General features: G+C 47.9%; 1 protein-coding gene across 1 annotated transcript in view; it reads left to right on the plus strand.

Annotated features, from left to right (window-relative positions):
* Positions 1–2,404: 2,404 nt before the first annotated feature.
* LOC118380136 (microtubule cross-linking factor 1-like) overlaps positions 2,405–13,510 on the plus strand; it is a 59,354-nt gene continuing 48,248 nt past the window's right edge. Inside the window, exons 1-4 of the mRNA XM_052475935.1 lie at positions 2,405–2,455; positions 4,241–4,408; positions 8,116–8,403; positions 10,473–10,829. Coding sequence (XP_052331895.1) covers positions 4,388–4,408; positions 8,116–8,403; positions 10,473–10,829 — 666 coding nt within the window. The 5' untranslated portion in view covers positions 2,405–2,455; positions 4,241–4,387. The remainder of the gene's footprint in view (positions 2,456–4,240; positions 4,409–8,115; positions 8,404–10,472; positions 10,830–13,510) is intronic.

Raw genomic sequence — 13,510 nt, forward strand, 5'->3', positions numbered from 1 at the left:
TGCTATTGCAGTCCGCCACAGGATGTTTTTGTGCTGGTCGAGGGCAGTCAGGTCTGGAGTGAACCAAGGGCTGTATCTGTTCTTGGTTCTGCATTTTTTGAACGGAGCATGCTTATCTAAAATGGTGAGGAAGTTACTTTTAAAGAATGACCAGGCATCCTCAACTGACGGGATGAGGTCAATGTCCTTCCAGGATACACGGGCCAGGTCGATTAGAAAGGCCTGCTCACAGAAGTGTTTTAGGGAGCGTTTGACAGTGATGAGGGGTGGTCGTTTGACTGCGGCTCCGTGGCGGATACAGGCGATGAGGCAGTGATCGCTGAGATCCTGGTTGAAGACAGCGGAGGTATATTTGGAGGGCCAGTTGGTCAGGATGACGTCTATGAGGGTGCCCTTGTTTACAGAGTTAGGGTTGTACCTGGTGGGTTCCTTGATGATTTGAGTGAGATTGAGGGCATCTAGCTTAGATTGTAGGACTGCCGGGTGTTAAGCATATCCCAGTTTAGGTCACCTAACAGAACAAACTCTGAAGCTAGATGGGGGCGATCAATTCACAAATGGTGTCCAGGGCGCAGCTGGGAGCTGACGGGGGTCGGTAGCAGGCGGCAACAGTGATAGACTTGTTTCTGGCAAAAAAATTAGTAGTTCAAACTGTTTGGGTATGGACCTGGAAAGTATGACATTACTTTGCAGGCTATCTCTGCAGTAGACTGCGTTCCGCCCCTTTGGCAGTTCTATCTTGACGGAAGATGTTATAGTTGGGTATGGAAATCTCTGAATTTTTGGTGGCCTTCCTGAGCCAGGATTCAGACACGGCAAGGACATCAGGGTTAGCAGAGTGTGCTAAAGCAGTGAGTAAAACAAACTTAGGAGGAGGCTTGATGTTGACATGCATAAAACCAAGACTTTTTCGATCACAGAAGTCAACAAATGAGGGTACCTGGGGGCATGCAGGGCCTGGGTTTACCTCCACATCACCCGCGGAACAGAGAAGGAGTAGTATGAGGGTGCGGCTAAAGGCTATCAAAACTGGTCGCCCAGAGCGTTGGGGGCAGAGGATAAGAGGAGCAGGTTTCTGGGCATGGTAGAATATATTCAGGGCATAATGCGCAGACAGGGGTATGGTGGGGTGCGGGTACAGCGGAGGTAAGCCCAGGCACTGGGTGATGATGAGAGAGGTTGTATCTCTGGACATGCTGGTTGTAATGGGTGAGGTCACCGCATGTGTGGGGGGTGGGACAAAGGAGGTAACAGGGGTATGCAGAGTGGATCTAGGGGCTCCATTGTGAACTAAAACAATGATAACTAACCTGAACAACAGTATACAAGGCATATTGACATTTGGGAGAGACATACAGCGAGGCATACAGTAATCACAGGTGTTGAATTGGGAAAGCTAGCTAAAAACAGTAGGCGAGGCTAATCAGCTAGCACAACAAACAGCATGTTAAAATGGCGTTGACTAGGCAACTGGGCCGACAGATAAACAAACAAGCAGAATGGGGTACCGTGATTAATGGACAGTCCAGCGTGCGTCAGCTATGTAGCCAAGAAATCAGTGTCCAGGGGGCAGCGGTGGATGGGCAGGGAAGCTGGGCTGGCGACAGACCTCCAGGTTTTTTTTTTTTTTTTTTTTTTTTTTTTTTTTTTTTTTTTTTAAACTAACAATGACTAAATAGCTTGTAGCTAGTTAGCTGGTTAGCAGAGAGGTTCTTGAGTGTTATAAAAATAAATCAAAATTAAAAGTGATAGCGAATCCGTATCACAGTGGGTGAGGCAGGTTTCCGGAAGGTATAAACAAATAAAATCAAAGAGAGAAAGTAAATGGGTTCAGAAGTGTTTGGGATGAGGTGAGTCAGATGGTTAGCAGGCCTATAGAACAAGCCTCAACAGTTCATGCTATAGAACAGACCTCAGACAAGCTAGCCGTTAGCAGGCCGAATAGCAAGTAGGAGATAGTATATAATAACCTTGTTATTGTCGAATAATAACCTTGTTATTGTTGGCTATAATAACCTGTTATAGAACTATAATCAACCTTGTTATTGTCGGCTATAATAAGCTTTTTATTGAACAGCTATAATAACATGTTATTGTCGGCTATAATAACCTTGTTATTGTCGGCTATAAGAACCTTGTTATTGTCGGCTATAATAACCTCAGAGTATGTTATATAATAACCGTGTTATTGTTGCCTATAATAACCTTGTTATTGTCAGCTATAATAACCTTGTTATTGAACAGCTATAATAACCTTGTTATTCCATGTCTTGTTTGTCACAGTAGAGAAGTTGGAGGGTATTCCAGAGCTGATCTTGGAGCATGGAGAGGAGAGACGGAGAGAGAGGACAGGGACAGGTTATACAACAGACCCAGCTACCCCAGGAGACAGCCCCATGAGCCTGGCCCCACAACCCAACTCCCCTCCACTGAACGCCTGCAGCACCAGACACAGGTAGGGTACAATGGATTTCTAGCTGTTGATAGAACCAAACCCTGGATTAAACTCTGGATTAAAAGGCACTTTGGATGAGTGCAAAGTCTGTTCAAGTACAGTGGAGTTCAATGATCCCTCGAACATGTTATACAACAGACCTCAACAGAACATGTTATAGAACAGACCTCAACAGAACATGTTATAGAACAGACCTCAACAGAACATGTTATAGAACAGACCTCAACAGAACATGTTATAGAACAGACCTCAACAGAACATGTTATAGAACAGACCTCAACAGAACATGCTATAGAACAGACCTCAACAGAACATGTTATAGAACAGACCTCAACAGAACATGTTATAGAACAGACCTCAACAGAACATGTTATAGAACAGACCTCAACAGAACATGTTATAGAACAGACCTCAACAGAACATGTTATAGAACAGACCTCAACAGAACATGTTATAGAACAGACCTCAACAGAACATGTTATAGAACAGACCTCAACAGAACATGTTATAGAACAGACCTCAACAGACCACAACAGAGAATAGAACATGTTATAGAACAGACCTCAACAGAACATGTTATAGAACAGACCTCAACAGAACATGTTATAGAACAGACCTCAACAGAACATGTTATAGAACAGACCTCAACAGAACATGTTATAGAACAGACCTCAACAGAACATGTTATAGAACAGACCACAACAGAACATGTTATAGAACAGACCTCAACAGAACATGTTATACAACAGACCTCAACAGAACATGTTATAGAACAGACCTCAACAGAACATGTTATACAACAGACCTCAACAGAACATGTTATAGAACAGACCTCAACAGAACATGTTATAGAACAGACCTCAACAAGATGCTATAGAACAGACCACAACAGAACATGTTATACACTGACCTCAACAGAACATGTTATAGAACAGACCTCAACAGAACATGTTATAGAACAGACCTCAACAGAACATGTTATAGAACAGACCTCAACAGAACATGTTATAGAACAGACCTCAACAGAACATGTTATACAACAGACCTCAACAGAACATGTTATAGAACAGACCTCAACAGAACATGTTATAGAACAGACCTCAACAGAACATGTTATAGAACAGACCTCAACAGAACATGTTATACAACAGACCTCAACAGAACATGTTATAGAACAGACCTCAACAGAACATGTTATAGAACAGACCTCAACAGAACATGTTATACAACAGACCTCAACAGAACATGTTATAGAACAGACCTCAACAGAACATGTTATAGAACAGACCTCAACAGAACATGTTATAGAACAGACCTCAACAGAACATGCTATAGAACAGACCACAACAGAACATGTTATAGAACAGACCTCAACAGAACATGTTATAGAACAGACCTCAACAGACCATGTTATAGAACAGACCTCAACAGACCATGTTATAGAACAGACCTCAACAGAACATGTTATAGAACAGACCTCAACAGAACATGTTATAGAACAGACCTCAACAGAACATGTTATAGAACAGACCTCAACAGAACCCTTGTACTAACTTACATATTATCCATCAAGCCAGAATATAGTATGATATTTTCTGGTGTGATGTGTGTAGATCAACGTGAACATTATGGCTTGTGTGTAGAAACAGATGACATTATCAGAAGATCTCCGTCATATCTTAAATAAATGATTGTTCCAGTTTGGTTCTTCCTCCCCCGCTCCTCCTCTCCTCCTCCTCCTCGACCCCCTTCCTCACCTCCTCCTCCCCCGCTCCTCCTCTCCAGGTGGGTGAGAATCGTAGGGTGCTCCAGGCAGTACGCTCCCTGTTAGAGGAGTTCAGGTTAGAGTTGAGGGAGGAGGAGAACAGGAGGTGCCAGCTGCAGCAGATCTACGCTAATGACAAAGCTTCCTGGGAGGTCAAATGGGCAGAGATGAAGTGTCACGTCGCTCAGGTAACACACGCGCACACGCGCACACGCGCACACACACACACACACACACACACACACACACACACACACACACACACACACACACACACACACACACACACACACACAGACAGACAGACACAGACAGACAGACAGACAGACAGACAGACAGACAGACAGACAGACAGACAGACAGACAGACAGACAGACAGACAGACAGACAGACAGACAGACAGACAGACAGACAGACAGACAGACAGACAGACAGACAGACAGACAGATAAGGTTTATTTGGCTGACCCCATAGGATAACCCTTTTTGGTTCCAGGTCGAACTCTTTTCGATTTCATATAGTTCTACCTGGAACCAAAAAAGGGTTCTACCTGGAACCAAAAAGGGTTCTACCTGGAACCAAAAAGGGTTCTACCTGGAACCAAAAAGGGTTATTCAAAAGGTGCTCCTATGGGCACAGACAAAATAACCATTTTAAATCATAAATCATAAATCAAATTTGATTTGTCACATACACATGGTTAGCAGATGTTAATGCGAGTGTAGCGAAATGCTTGTGCTTCTAGTTCCGACAATGCAGTGATAACCAACAAGTAATCTAACTAACAATTCCAAATCTACTGTCTTATACACAGTGTAAGGGGATAAAGAATATGTACATAAGGATATATGAATGAGTGATGGTACAGAGCAGCATACAGTAGATGGTATCGAGTACAGTATATACATATGAGATGAGTATGTAGACAAAGTAAACAAAGTGGCATAGTTAAAGTGGCTAGTGATACATGTATTACATAAGGATGCAGTCGATGATGTAGAGTACAGTATATACGTATGCATATGAGATGAATAATGTAGGGTAAGTAACATTATATAAGGTAGCATTGTTTAAAGTGGCCAGTGATATATTTACATCATTTCCCATCAATTCCCATTATTAAAGTGGCTGGAGTTGTGTCAATGACAGTGTGTTGGCAGCAGCCACTCAATGTCAGTGGTGGCTGTTTAACAGTCTGATGGCCTTGACATAGAAGCTGTTTTTCAGTCTCTCGGTCCCAGCTTTGATGCACCTGTACTGACCTCGCCTTCTGGATGATAGCGGGGTGAACAGGCAGTGGTTCGGGTGGTTGATGTCCTTGATGATCTTTATGGCCTTCCTGTAACATCGGGTGGTGTAGGTGTCCTGGAGGGCAGGTAGTTTGCCCCCGGTGATGCGTTGTGCAGACCTCACTACCCTCTGGAGAGCCTTACGGTTGAGGGCGGAGCAGTTGCCGTACCAGGCGGTGATACAGCCCGCCAGGATGCTCTCGATTGTGCATCTGTAGAAGTTTGTGAGTGCTTTTGGTGACAAGCCAAAATTCTTCAGCCTCCTGAGGTTGAAGAGGCGCTGCTGCACCTTCTTCACGACGCTGTCAGTGTGAGTGGACCAATTCAGTTTGTCTGTGATGTGTATGCCGAGGAACTTAAAACTTGCTACCCTCTCCACTACTGTTCCATCGATGTGGATAGGGGGTGTTCCCTCTGCTGTTTCCTGAAGTCCACAATCATCTCCTTAGTTTTGTTGACGTTGAGTGTGAGGTTATTTTCCTGACACCACACTCCGAGGGCCCTCACCTCCTCCCTGTAGGCCGTCTCGTCGTTGTTGGTAATGAAGCCTACCACTGTTGTGTCGTCCGCAAACTTGATGATTGAGTTGGAGGCGTGCGTGGCCACGCAGTCGTGGGTGAACAGGGAGTACAGGAGAGGGCTCAGAACGCACCCTTGTGGGGCCCCGTGTTGAGGATCAGCGGGGAGGAGATGTTGTTGCCTACCCTCACCACCTGGGGGCGGCCCGTCAGGAAGTCCAGTACCCAGTTGCACAGGGCGGGGTCGAGACCCAGGGTCTCGAGCTTGATGACGAGCTTGGAGGGTACTATGGTGTTGAATGCCGAGCTGTAGTCGATGAACAGCATTCTCACATAGGTATTCCTCTTGTCCAGGTGGGTTAGGGCAGTGTGCAGTGTGGTTGAGATTGCATCGTCTGTGGACCTATTTGGGCGGTAAGCACGTATTGAATCACTCAATACGGAAGTGGTCAGATGACACAGATGCTACGCTACAGGACTGTTTTGTTAGTACAGACTGGAATATGTTCCGGGACTTATCCTATGATTGACATGGTCATTGACATGGAGTATACCGCCTCAGTCACCAGCTTCATCAATAAGTGCATCGATAGCGTCATCCCCACAGTGACTGTACGTACATTTCCTAACCAGAAGCCATGGATTACAAGCAGCATCCACACCGATCTAAAGGCTAGAGCTGCCGCTTTCAAGGAGTGGGACACTAATCCGGACGCCTATAAGAAATACAACTATGCCCTCAGACGAACCATCAAACAGGCAAAGCGTCAATACAGGACTAAGATTGAATCCTTCTACACTGGCTCCGGTCGCTGACAGACTGACGGATGTGGCAAACTATTACAGACTACAAAGAGAAACCCAGCCGCGAGCTGCCCAGTGACGCCAGCCTATCAGACGGGCTAAATTCCTTTTATGCTCGCTTGGAGGTAAGCAACACAGAGGCATGCATGAGAGCACCAGCTGTTCCGGACGACTGGGTGATCACGCTCTCCATAGCTGATGTGAGCAAGACCTTTAAACAGGTCAACATTCACAAGGCCGCGGGGACAGACAGATTACCAGGACGTGTATTCAAAGCATGCACCGACAGACTCATTGTAGGCAGGTCATCCGACAGACTCATTGTAGGGTCAGGTCATCCGACAGACTGATTGTAGGCAGGTGATCTGACAGACTGATTGTAGGCAGGTGATCTGACAGACTGATTGTAGTCAGGTGATCTGACAGACTGATTGTAGTCAGGTGATCTGACAGACTGATTGTAGTCAGGTCATCTGACAGACTGATTGTAGTCAGGTCTCAGAGTTTCTCCTGATCTGAATCACATGGTCAGTAAAACACTTTAAGGACCCATCCTCATAATTCACCACATTGTAGTCAGGTCATCTGACAGACTGATTGTAGTCAGGTGATCTGACAGACTGATTGTAGTCAGGTGATCTGACAGACTGATTGTAGTCAGGTGAACTGACAGACTGATTGTAGTCAGGTCATCTGACAGACTGATTGTAGTCAGGTCACCTGATAGACTGAGTTTCTCCTGGTCACCTGATAGACTGAGTTTCTCCTGGTCAGCTGACAGACTGATTGTAGTCAGGTCAGCTGATAGACTGAGTTTCTCCTGGTCAGCTGACAGACTGAGTTTCTCCTGGTCACCTGATAGACTGAGTTTCTCCTGGTCAGCTGACAGACTGATTGTAGTCAGGTCACCTGATAGACTGAGTTTCTCCTGGTCAGCTGACAGACTGATTGTAGTCAGGTCACCTGACAGACTGAGTTTCTCCTGGTCACCTGATAGACTGAGTTTCTCCTGGTCAGCTGACAGACTGATTGTAGTCAGGTCACCTGATAGACTGAGTTTCTCCTGGTCACCTGATAGACTGAGTTTCTCCTGGTCAGCTGACAGACTGATTGTAGTCAGGTCACCTGATAGACTGAGTTTCTCCAGGTCACCTGATAGACTGAGTTTCTCCTGGTCAGCTGACACGGTCAGTAGAAGGACCCATCCTCGTACTTCACCACATTGTTATGGATTGTTCTTCAACTGTATTCATCTATTGCCTGTCTGTTTATGTGTTCAACCAGCTGGAAGAGGAGAGACGAGAAGAGAAAGGAGAGGTGAGAGGAGAGGACAGAGGGGAGACGCAGGGAGGAGGAGGAGGAGGAGACAAAGACTGGGCCTTTAAACAGGAGCGAGAGGAGCACCGTTGCCTCCTGGCAGAGAGCCACAGCACCTCCCTGAACCTCCACTGGAAGCTGCAGCAGGGAGAGAAGAGGTGGGGGAGGGAGAGGAGAGACCTACTGGAACGCTTCGACCAGGAGAGACAAGAGTGGGACAGCAACATGAGTAACATGCACCACAAGATGGAGAGGGTGAGGAGGGGGAGGGAGAGAGGGGGAGGGAGGAGGAGGGGAGGGAGGGAGAGAGGGGGGAGGGAGGGAGAGGGAGGGACAGCAACATGAGTAACATGCACCACAAGATGGAGAGGGTGAGGAGGGGGAGGGAGAGAGGGGGAGGGAGGAGGGGAGGGACAGCAACATGAGTAACATGCACCACAAGATGGAGAGGGTGTGGGGGGGGACAGCAACATGAGTAACATGCACCACAAGATGGAGAGGGTGAGGGGGGGACAGCAACATGAGTAACATGCACCACAAGATGGAGAGGGTGAGGGGGGACAGCAACATGAGTAACATGCACCACAAGATGGAGAGGGTGTGGGGGGGACAGCAACATGAGTAACATGCACCACAAGATGGAGAGGGTGAGGGGGAGACAGCAACATGAGTAACATGCACCACAAGATGGAGAGGGTGTGGGGGGAAAGCAACATGAGTAACATGCATGCACCACAAGATGGAGAGGGTGTGGGGGGGACAGCAACATGAGTAACATGCACCACAAGATGGAGAGGGTGTGGGGGGCAGCAACATGAGTAACATGCACCACAAGATGGAGAGGGTGAGGGGGGACAGCAACATGAGTAACATGCACCACAAGATGGAGAGGGTGAGGGGGTGTCACACTACTGAGACCATCTCTCTTCATATTCTGTAGTCACATCACCCTGTCTGAAACTACTCATTCCTTTCCTCTCTCCCTCCTCCTGTCCCCTCTCCCTCTCCTCTCATTCCTTTCCTCTCCTCTCTCCTCTTTCCCTCTCTCTACTCTCCTCTCATTCCTTTCCTCTCTCCCTCCTCCTCTCCTCTCTCCCTCTCCTCTTTCCCTCTCTCTACTCTACTCTCCTCTCATTCCTTTCCTTTCTCCCTCCCCCTCTCTCTCTCCCTCTCCTCCTTCTCTCTCTCCCTCTCCTCCTTCTCTCTCTCCCTCTCCTCCTTCTCTCTCTCCCTCTCCTCCTTCTCTCTCTACCTCTCCTCTCTCTCTCTCCCCCTTCTCTCTCTCCCTCTCCTCCCTCTATCTACCTCTCCTCCCTCTCCTCTCTCTCTCTCTTTCTCCTCTCTCTCTCTCTCTCTCTTCTCTCTCTCCTCCCTCCCTCTCCTCCCCCTCTCCTCCCTCCCTCCTCCCCCTCTCTCTCCTCTCTCTCCTCTATCTCTTCCCTCTCTATCCTCTCTCTCTCTCCTCTCTTTCTCTCTCCTCCCTCCCTCTCCTCTCTCTCTCCTCCCTCTCCTCTCTCTCTCCTCCCTCTCCTCTCTCTCCTCCCTCCCTCTCCTCTCTCCTCTCTCCCTCTCCTCTCTCTTTCTCCTCTCTCCCTCTTTCTCTCTCTCTCCTCCCTCCCTCTCCTCCCCCTCTCCTCCCTCCCTCTCTCCTACCCCCTCTCTCTCCTCTCTCTCCTCTATCTCTTCCCTCTCTATCCTCTCTCTCTCTCCTCTCTTTCTCTCTCCTCCCTCCCTCTCCTCTCTCTCTCCTCTCTCTCCTCCCTCTCTCTCTCTCTCTCTCCTCCCTCCCTCTCCTCTCTCTCCTCCCTCTCCTCTCTCTCTCCTCTCTCTCTCCTCCCTCTCCTCTCCCTCTTCTCTCTCTCCCCCTCCTCCCTCTCCTCCCTCTCCTCCCTCCCTCTCCTCCCTCTCTCTCCTCCCTCTCTCTCCTCTCTCTTTCCTCTCCTGCCTCTCTCTCCTCCCTCTCTCTCTCTCCTCCCTCTCTCCTCTCTCTCTCTCCTCCCTCTCTCTCCTCCCTCTCTCCTTCCTCTCCTCCCCCTCTCTCTCTCTCTCTCTTCCTCTCCTCTCTCTCTCTCTCCTCCCTCTCCTCTCCCTCTTCTCTCTCTCCCTCGCACTCTCCTCCCTCCTCCCTCCCTCTCCTCTCGCCCTCTCCTCCCTCTCCTCCCTCCCTCTCTCTCCCTTCCTCTCTCTCCTCCCTCTCTCTCCTCCCTCTCTCTCCTCCCTCCCTCTCCTCTCTCTCTCCCCTCTCTCTCTCCTCACTCTCTCTCCCCTCTCTCTCCTCTGTCCCTCTCTCTCCTCTCTCCTCCCTCTCTCTCCTCACCCCACAGCTGCAGAGAGAGCTGAATGTCCGACAGAGCAGTGAGGGCTCACCCTCCGACGTCAAAGACGGGGCGATGGCAGGAGGACACAGGGGTGTCTTTTCTCCTCAGGAGAGCCCATGTAAGGTCCCTCGCTCCCCTCGGTCACCCCGCTCCCCTCGGTCTGCCATCCCCGGCCCTGTTTCCCTCCCCACCCGCTCCCACTCGGACTCAGAGGCCCATGAAGAGCAGGGGGCTGTAGTGAGGGTCAGAGGCCCAACAGAGAACATTTTCCTGGATGCTCTGACGCTAGACTCCCTTGGTAGCCTGGAGGTCCCACTTCCCAGCAGACTGGACTCTGACAAGAGGTTGCTCTATATGAACCAGGTGAGACATCAGACACTGACTGACAAGAGGTTCCACTATATGAACCAGGTGAGACATCAGACTCTGACAAGAGGTTCCTCTATATGAACCAGGTGAGACATCAGACTCTGACAAGAGGTTCCTCTATATGAACCAGGTGAGACATCAGACTCTGACAAGAGGTTCCTCTATATGAACCAGGTGAGACATATCAGACTCTGACAAGAGGTTCCTCTATATGAACCAGGTGAGACATATCAGACTCTGACAAGAGGTTCCTCTATATGAACCAGGTGAGACATCAGACTCTGACAAGAGGTTCCCCTATATGAACCAGGTGAGACATATCAGACTCTGACAAGAGGTTCCTCTATATGAACCAGGTGAGACATATCAGACTCTGACAAGAGGTTCCTCTATATGAACCAGGTGAGACATATCAGACTCTGACAAGAGGTTCCTCTATATGAACCAGGTGAGACATATCAGACTCTGACAAGAGGTTCCTCTATATGAACCAGGTGAGACATCAGACTCTGACAAGAGGTTCCTCTATATGAACCAGGTGAGACATCAGACTCTGACAAGAGGTTCCTCTATATGAACCAGGTGAGACATATCAGACTCTGACAAGAGGTTCCTCTATATGAACCAGGTGAGACATATCAGACTCTGACAAGAGGTTCCTCTATATGAACCAGGTGAGACATATCAGACTCTGACAAGAGGTTCCTCTATATGAACCAGGTGAGACATATCAGACTCTGACAAGAGGTTCCTCTATATGAACCAGGTGAGACATCAGACTCTGACAAGAGGTTCCTCTATATGAACCAGGTGAGACATCAGACTCTGACAAGAGGTTCCTCTATATGAACCAGGTGAGACATATCAGACTCTGACAAGAGGTTCCTCTATATGAACCAGGTGAGACATATCAGACTCTGACAAGAGGTTCCTCTATATGAACCAGGTGAGACATATCAGACTCTGACAAGAGGTTCCTCTATATGAACCAGGTGAGACATCAGACACTGACTGACAAGAGGTTCCACTATATGAACCAGGTGAGACATCAGACTCTGACAAGAGGTTCCTCTATATGAACCAGGTGAGACATCAGACTCTGACAAGAGGTTCCTCTATATGAACCAGGTGAGACATCAGACTCTGACAAGAGGTTCCTCTATATGAACCAGGTGAGACATCAGACTCTGACAAGAGGTTCCCCTATATGAACCAGGTGAGACATCAGACTCAGACAAGAGGTTCCACTATATGAACCGGGTGAGACATCAGACTCTGGAGTATCCCAAATTGCATATAGTGCACAACCTTTGACAAAATTGAACTCTATTCCACATCAGGTAACTGATTCAAGCAGTAAAATCAGATAAAAAAAACCAGATAAAAATACACCTTATGGAACAGCGGGGGACTGTGAAGAGACACACACATACAGGCACAGTCATATGTACAAACATGATAACATACACACTATACACACACCTACACATGGATTTAGTGGTGTAGATATGTGGTAGTGGAGAAGGGGGCTGATGGCATACACTTACTGTGTTGTGAAATCTGTTATGAATGTATTGTAATTTTTTAAAATGTTATAATTGCCTTAATTTTGCCGAGCCGGGAAGAGTAGCTGTTGTCTTGGCAGGAACTAATGGGATCCATAATAAACCCCAGGAAGAGTAGCTGCTGCCTTGGCAGGAACTAACGGGGACCCATATTAAACCCCAGGAAGAATAGCTGCTGCCTTGGCAGGAACTAACGGGGACCCATATTAAACCCCAGGAAGAATAGCTGCTGCCTTGGCAGGAACTAATGGGGATCCATGATAAACCCCAGGAAGAGTAGCTGCTGTCTTGGCAGGAACTAATGGGGATCCATGATAAACCCCAGGAAGAGTAGCTGCTGTCTTGGCAGGAACTAATGGGGATCCATAATAAACCCCAGGAAGAGTAGCTGCTGCCTTGACAGGAACTAATGGGGATCCATAATAAACCCCAGGAAGAGTAGCTGCTGCCTTGGCAGGAACTAATGGGGATCCATAATAAACCCCAGGAAGAGTAGCTGCTGCCTTGGCAGGAACTAATGGGGATCCATAATAAACCCCAGGAAGAGTAGCTGCTGCCTTGGCAGGAACTAATGGGGATCCATAATAAACCCCAGGAAGAGTAGCTGCTGCCTTGGCAGGAACTAATGGGGATCAATAATAAACCCCAGGAAGAGTAGCTGCTGCCTTGGCAGGAACTAATGGGGATCCATAATAAACCCCAGGAAGAGTAGCTGCTGCCTTGGCAGGAACTAATGGGGATCCATAATAAACCCCAGGAAGAGTAGCTGCTGCCTTGGCAGGAACTAATGGGGATCCATAATAAACCCCAGGAAGAGTAGCTGCTGTCTTGGCAGGAACTAAAGGGGATCCATAATAAACCCCAGGAAGAGTAGCTGCTGCCTTGGCAGGAACTAACGGGGATCCATAATAAACCCCAGGAAGAGTAGCTTCTGCCTTGACAGGAACTAATGGGGATCCATAATAAAAACAAATATAACTATGGGTCCTGGTCTACAGTAGAGCACTATGGGTCCTGGTCTACAGTAGAGCACTATTGGTCCTGGTCTACAGTAGAGCACTATGGGTACTGGTCTACAGTAGAGCACTATGGGTCCTGGTCTACAGTAGA

Source organism: Oncorhynchus keta, chromosome 23, assembly GCF_023373465.1.
Source record: "Oncorhynchus keta strain PuntledgeMale-10-30-2019 chromosome 23, Oket_V2, whole genome shotgun sequence".
Lineage (NCBI taxonomy): Eukaryota > Metazoa > Chordata > Actinopteri > Salmoniformes > Salmonidae > Oncorhynchus > Oncorhynchus keta.